The sequence below is a fragment of the Cynoglossus semilaevis genome, chromosome 6, assembly GCF_000523025.1.
Source record: "Cynoglossus semilaevis isolate Cse_v1.0 chromosome 6, Cse_v1.0, whole genome shotgun sequence".
Taxonomy (NCBI): Eukaryota; Metazoa; Chordata; class Actinopteri; order Pleuronectiformes; family Cynoglossidae; genus Cynoglossus; species Cynoglossus semilaevis.
The window spans coordinates 18,596,761-18,603,843 of record NC_024312.1 but is presented as its reverse complement, the minus strand read 5'-3'; the positions used below and the strand labels follow the sequence as shown (position 1 = coordinate 18,603,843).

General features: G+C 44.3%; 1 protein-coding gene across 1 annotated transcript in view; it reads right to left on the bottom strand.

Annotated features, from left to right (window-relative positions):
* Positions 1-6,933, bottom strand: part of dhtkd1 (dehydrogenase E1 and transketolase domain containing 1) — an 11,378-nt gene extending 4,445 nt beyond the window's left edge. Inside the window, exons 1-13 of the mRNA XM_025056556.1 lie at positions 6,490-6,933; positions 5,487-5,639; positions 3,826-4,037; positions 3,499-3,693; positions 3,044-3,313; positions 2,621-2,792; positions 2,345-2,543; positions 1,914-2,226; positions 1,738-1,822; positions 1,510-1,649; positions 1,276-1,424; positions 1,037-1,165; positions 692-709 (exon numbers count right to left, since the gene is read on the bottom strand). Coding sequence (XP_024912324.1) covers positions 692-709; positions 1,037-1,165; positions 1,276-1,424; positions 1,510-1,649; positions 1,738-1,822; positions 1,914-2,226; positions 2,345-2,543; positions 2,621-2,792; positions 3,044-3,313; positions 3,499-3,693; positions 3,826-4,037; positions 5,487-5,639; positions 6,490-6,661 — 2,207 coding nt within the window. The 5' untranslated portion in view covers positions 6,662-6,933. The remainder of the gene's footprint in view (positions 1-691; positions 710-1,036; positions 1,166-1,275; positions 1,425-1,509; positions 1,650-1,737; positions 1,823-1,913; positions 2,227-2,344; positions 2,544-2,620; positions 2,793-3,043; positions 3,314-3,498; positions 3,694-3,825; positions 4,038-5,486; positions 5,640-6,489) is intronic.
* Between the last annotated feature and the right edge of the window lie 150 nt (positions 6,934-7,083).

Sequence of the window (7,083 nt, the reverse complement as noted above, 5' to 3'; positions counted from 1 at the left end):
ATATATATACATATACATATATATATATATATATGTATGTATGTGAGGTCCAAGTCTAAACAAAGAAGAATCACACCTGGGTAACAGCTCACCGGTGCATGACGACAAGACATTACACGTCACGTCGGGTAAGGGTGTGCCTAATATGGTGAGTAATAAGTTGTTGAATAAAGGGGAAGCATGTGAACGGACTGACGTCCTCTGTCTTTTGTCCGCCGCTCAATCAGGACCATAATGTCCATAGATTGCTCTTAGTTTTGCAGTAAACTGTAGAATCAGCGCTGCACCGGCTTCCTGTGAGCTTGAAAGAAGACGTGATTACAAAGTCTGTGCATCCGCCCTGTCGAAGCCGACGTGTTTCTGCAGTACATTCACTGATTGGTTAGAGTTACCCATGTGTGACATTCACACACACACACACACACTAACAAGCTCACATCACACTTCCTCAAATCAGCCGAAACCTCAGGTGATCTGAACTTTAGGTTTTACATTTGAATACTGCACTACTGCAATACAGAGAAGGCCTATGGTGGCGCTGTTCCCTGTTATGTCCATTTAAAGCACAATAAGGACAAAAAATCATTTTATTGACCATCATGTAGATAAGGGAGGAACACTAACGCTTTGAACTTGGGTCAGGTAATATTCACCCGAGCGCATGACTGACGTTGAGGGTCAGATGTAAAATGTTGATTTATTAGTAACACTTTACTACATTTACTGCATGTTCAAGTTAAGGTTTGCAGGACAGATTTGGTGGGGGGGGTGGGGAGGGAGGGGTGAGAGCTTATAATACACAAGGTTGTCTTAGAATAAAGGTCTAAACCACTCAGAATTTTGCCACAAGGTTGAAAGGCGTGTCTTTCATCACTTCCTGCTAGCATTGTGTTCAACTAAACAGGCTCCGGTTTCACATCGATGAAGTCGTTCTGAGTAAATTCAAGGCTACAATTTATGATTATCAGTTGATGCACGTTGTTTTCCCAAACATCCATGTTAAGAGAAAGCCCTTCTGACATGGATATACAAACACGACATTGAGAGACAACAGACCTGGAGGAAGCGCTCCATGCGACACGAAGAGTGTTCAGGCCCAGCTCCATCGTAGCCGTGAGGCAGCAGAATCACCATGCCACACTGCAGCAGCCACTTAGCTTCACCTGGGGACGCAGTTTCCCCCATTGGTTAACAGGCATTCAAACACACAAAGTCCTAATGATGTGAGAAAAAAAAACAAAAAAAAACAACTTTAAGAACTGAAAGAAGATTCACCCAGAGATGAAGGTATCGAAGATGATCTGAGCTCCGTTGAAGAAATCTCCAAACTGAGCTTCCCAGATGGGAAGCAGCATTGGCTGTGCGATGCTCATGCCGTACTCAAATCCGAGCACCGCCTCCTCGGACAGAGGACTGTTACACACCTGTACACAAGTGCACGAGAGCACTGTTGTGATTGGTTCTTGTTCCTGCAGACAGTATGTTTTTTTTTTATTCACGCAGCGTTACCTCCAGGAAACCGGTCTGCTGAGGACTGATGTTGTTCAGTGGGATGAACATGTCATTGGTTTCCTGACACACCAACATGGCGTGACGTTGACTAAATGTGCCTCTGCCGACGTCCTGCCCGCTGATTCGAATGTTGAAACCTGCAAGGGAAAAAAACATTTTATTCAAATCCATCATCCAAAAACAAAAAGACTAACTCTTGAAAATTGAATGTTTCTGCTGCTGGACCTTGAGACAGAAGAGAGCCAAAAGCCAAGGCTTCTGCCGTGGACCAGTCCAGTTTGGTCCCTTCTTCTAACTTCTGAAGCCGAGCCTGAGTTTACAACGAGGCCAAACACAGTCAACTGGCCGCAGCATTGACACGGGAGCTCCGTTTAGCTTTAGAATTAAAACAGGGTCGATACCTGCACGTGGGTTTTTCCGAGATGACTGTGCAGTTGGATTTGCTCAGGGACGGAAACAGACTTGGCTCCCACAAACTGCAGCAGAGGGATGGGGACACCAGTGTCCCAGGTTGTCACTTTGGCCTGGGGCTCGACCAGATCTCCCCAACGCCCCTGCAGGTTGGTGGGCGGGGGGGTGTACACAGTCATGTTGGCCAGCTTGTCGTTCAGCATGCCGTAGTGTTTGGACTTAATCTCATCGCGTTCAGCCTCGGTCATAAGACCCTCGGAGATTAGTTGACTCGAGTAGGAGTCAGGGACGCTCTGACGGGCGCTGCAACCAAACAGCGATGCGACGGTTAGAATGTTGGGGATGAATACTAATACTAATAACAGGTTTGGTTAAGAAAGGTGATAATATAAGAGCATCCACCAGTACATATGAAACTAACCGGATGATCTTGTACATGGCCGGGTTGGTGAAGAAAGGCTCGTCCAGCTCGTTGTGGCCCCACTGACGGTAACAGACCAGATCTAGGATGACGTCTTTCCTGTAACGCCTTTGGTACTCCACCGCCAGCCGCGTGGCTCGCAGCACCTCCTCTGCGTCGTCACCGTTCACGTGGATCACAGCGCAGTTTATCATATTACCTGAGGCAGAAATGATGATCACATGAACTGTAAAAAAAAAAAAAAAACTACTGGTGGTGTCACCGAGTATCACTGACCAACATCACTGCAGTACAAGGAGGATCTCGCCCTCTCGGATGGGGTGGTGTAGCCCACTTGGTTGTTCACAATGAGATGGATGCTCCCACCCACCCTGTAGTGAGGGAGATTTGAGAGAGTCAGAGTTTCTGGAACGATCCCCTGCCCGGGGAAAGAGCCGTCACCGTGGATCTGCGGAGGATCGGACAATAACTGGGAGTTAAGACACAAATTCTGGTTCCACGTTTGGTCTCTGATTCAATATGAATGTCAACAATCAGCAGGTGAGAATTATCAAGTTCAAAGATGGATAAGGCGCATCGACTGCACAAAGAAGTCCCAAAATAACTGCAGGTTATTTTTGAAGCCTTAAAGTTATAAATACTTCACCAATGGCTAAAAAATTGTTTAGAGATCTCTCTCTCTCTCTCTTGCTCCACTACCTGCAGGCAGATGACTTGGTCTCCTGGCTGAGCATGTTCTTCAGGTGAATAGTCTCCCTCCTTCCTGAGCTGCTGTCTGGCTCGGGTTTTGCCCTGAGCTACAGGGTTAATGGCCTCAAGGTGAGAAGGGTTGGGCAGCATGGTCACATGGAGAAGGTGTCCAGCTCCGAAATCCAACTCCACTGAGGAGGTCAGGTGGGAGAGCACGTCCCCAATGGCGGGTGAGCTGTCATGGAACTCGCTGAGGCCTCGCATCTTACGGAACATGAGCTGAAATCAAAGGAAAGTGATTGGATACCTGGGTTCCCTCCATCTTTTTTTTTTCATTCTCAGGTTTCATTGTGTGTTAGTGTGTGCTTTTCATCCTCAGGTTTCATTGTGTGTTAGTGTGTGTTAGTTCAACTGTGTTCATGATTTGTCCCTATTCGTTCAGACAGACTGTGTTCGTGTCAAACCTCTGGTGGGAACTTGAGCAGGCCTGTCAGGAGGTTCAGTCTGCCTCGGTGAGGCATGCCGATGACTACGTCCGTGACACCACTGTGGGCGGACTGGTTGAACAGCTCGTAGAAAAATCCCATCATGCTCTCTGCGCCTTCGCCTCCGTAACGTTTCACCGTGGAGAACTTTGTAGCTAGAAAGTGATCAAATTCCTCCATGCGTGCGTGAGAAAAAAAACAAAGGCCAGGTGAGCCGAGCGGCAACGGAGTTCTTTCTGATACTGGTTCTGATTTTAACGGAAGCCAAATCAGTAAAACGTTAAAGGTCGTCTTCTGATCAATTACCTGAGATTCCAGCATGACCTTGGCCAGCTGCTTCCTCTCCTCCGGAGAGAAACTTGTCTTCTTGAGCTCCTCGAAGCGGTCGGCGAACCACTCTCTCTCCTCCTGGCTGCTCAGCTGACTGGTCTCCACGGACAGGTGGCCGCAGTAGGTTGTTTCCAAGTAGGACTGAACTTCTTCCAGCGAAGCCTCTGTCCTTTCAAAGTGTCTTAGACCTGAAGAAATAAACACAGAGTCCGAAATATAGTAGAGACTAATGTGTAGAGAAGTAGAAGAGCAAAGAAGTACTTCAAATGTTACGATTTTTCTGCACTGATTTGTTTTCATGAATGTTACTGTGTCGATTTTTCTGCACTGATTTGTTTTCATGTTTTTCTGCTACTAATGGTAGTTTGATTATCGCGCGTCTGTCTCTTGAGAACGACACCTCATGTCTCCACGAGACAACCTGTATAAATAAAAATGAAATGAAACTTTATTCTATATCTAATTAGGAGACATTTAAGGATTAAACAATGATCTGGGTCCTATTTGCCGTATGACCTTATTTGACCATCGGTAATATTTTGAAAGTAGTGACAGACAAAATGATTGACAAAGGTGATCAGTGTAAAACTGACTGATGAAATAATAACAGGCTGAGGCATCGCTCTACTTCATCAGCAAAACGCATTATGTGAGTCAGGGTTACACTCCTGACAGAGCACGGTCACGGTCAGTGAGCTCACCAACTGTTAATGGTGCCGTGTGATGACATGCCTTATAGGAGTCACATCTGCGGAATATGAGGCTCAATCTAGGCTAGCTAGATGAAATATGATACCTATTAACCGGCCGGTGTACGGCCACCGCTGGCTACAACACAGATGTCTATGTATCTAAAGATCTGGTTACTAGTGATTCAGTTCTTGAATTATCCACAAGGGGTCACTATTCTCTTCATTTAACCCATCAATAAACGCCTCAGTGGTTAACACCAGCCAATCAGCACTGTGGGAGTGGGAAGTTTGCTCAACAAGCTGCGGTGATGGCAGTGCCAAGATTCAAACCTGTAATCATCGGATTACGAAGCCTGTCCTTTAACTACAGGCCAGTGGTTCAACGTCAAACCGCATTCCGGACCGTCATCGCCAGAATGTCAAATCATAAAATGTCAAAAGAAGAAACTGGAGCCAACTGTGGAGTCTTTGGATTTCTGTGGCTCTCTCGCTTATACAGAAACCACTAGAGGGCGTCAGAGGGCCTCAGTGAGTTCTCTGTGGATTTAGCTTTACCATTGAGGCTTTTGTTAATTTTATTTGCACCAAAACATATTAACTCGCCATCAACCAAGCACACACAGACCTCATGTAGGTCTGTGTGTGCTTGGTTGGCTTTGGACAACTTTCAAGGAGACTGTGATAGAAGAATTTAGTCAGCTAACTGTCAGGCTTTGGAATATTTGAGAAGAGAACGAAACAAAACAACAAAAGCAATTCATTATCTAAAAAAAATTGCAAAATGTATCTATCATGGAACTTTTAGTTTTGTTTTTTTTTTTACTTTTTTACTATATAAAAATAAACCTACTCACTCTGTGCCACGTCACTACACCTGATTTCTGGATGAAAAACTATTATGAATGCATTAGTGGTGCCTCGAACCAAATACAGCTTTCCATGTACCTGATGTATTGAGTTGTCCTCTGATGGTGCCGCTCAGCATGTTGATCTCTGGAACACTGTCCATGACAGGTTTCTGAGGCAGCAAGGGGTTAATTTTAGCAGCCTTGTGTCCATGTGCTCTGTAAGTCTCCACCACGTGTGCAAGAGCATGATCTGAGCAAAGACGAAACACGGAGGAAATGTCACAAGTAAACCACCATCACCACCACCACCATCATCAACACAAACAACAACAACAAGACAACGGACTTAAATCCAGCACTATTGATTTAACAGTCATTTCAGACCTGGCCTTGAGTTATGTCATGTATTTTTTATATAATATTTTTGTTATTAATTAGGTTTATGGAGCCTAAACTGTGGCAACATAATTTGTTTTTGGCTAATGTTAATCTATTACCGTGTTACTATTTCAGTCCTTGTGCATCTTTGATCCTGTGGACGAGTTCATCTTTTTTTTAAATCTACATTTTGGCCACACTATCTTTATATATATATATTTATCTATCACTCGTTCTAGTTTTACATAGATTGATGGATGAATAAACTGAAAAGAAAATTACCAGTGTGCTCAACTGACATAACAACTGCAGTACAGCACACCCACCTGGTGAGAAGAAGAAGTCACATGCCTTAAAGAATAATGAAAGTTATTTTATTTATTGACTATCACAGACTTTACAGCATGTACTATTTTACTACATAGACTTTGGCTGCCACTTAATTCAAATTAATACACGAATGAATGGGGGTTGTTTTCTATCAATACAGAGCAGGTACTGAATGACAGGGATGCGAAAGCGCCCCCTTGTGGTTCCTTTTAAAATGTCACACTAGGCTGACCGGCTGGACCATTTTCAAATGATTTACAAATAACTACGGCCGCAACGCTACGACCATCACGTTAAACCTGACCACTTCAAGCTCACTGCAACCGTCGTCACCAGGACGCCTAATACCACTGTATCCACAAGTCACACGTCATTATTAACCCAATACTGACCTTGGTAACGTGCAGCGATGCGCTGTCTCTCCGCCTGCTGGTCCCGGTCGCTCTGTTTGGGTCGGTATCCGTACACACCTCTCTGGGTGTGGTACTGACAGCGGAGCACCTGTCCATTGATTCCTGGTGAGAGCCTGCTCAGTGATCTCTTCAGCAGAAAGAGTGCCGCCATGGTTTCTGTCAAGTTTTGAACCTGTATATCAGTCCACTCACACCAACAGGACGGCGGCCATTTTCACCCGGTGACACGTGACTGGAGGAGGACACGCGGCGGGGCAATTCTATTGGCTGGTGTTTTTTTCTCGAAAAAATATTATTTTTTAAATTAACATAGCGTTAAACGAGGCGTTTCATTGTATTTAGTGTTTGTTATTGAATGTAAAATAATAAAGGTAATTTCTAATAATTCCCGGCGTAATTTCGTTAAACTCTCGACATTTGGACAATTCTTGTGCTTCAGTTTCATGTTTTTTTTTGTTGTTTAACTTTGCGGACAAATTCAAGAAAATATTTTACTTACCATTTATGTTACGGCTAATAGTTTACCATTTTTATTTACATTTTTGTAAATTAATTCTACAATGTTTGGTCAAC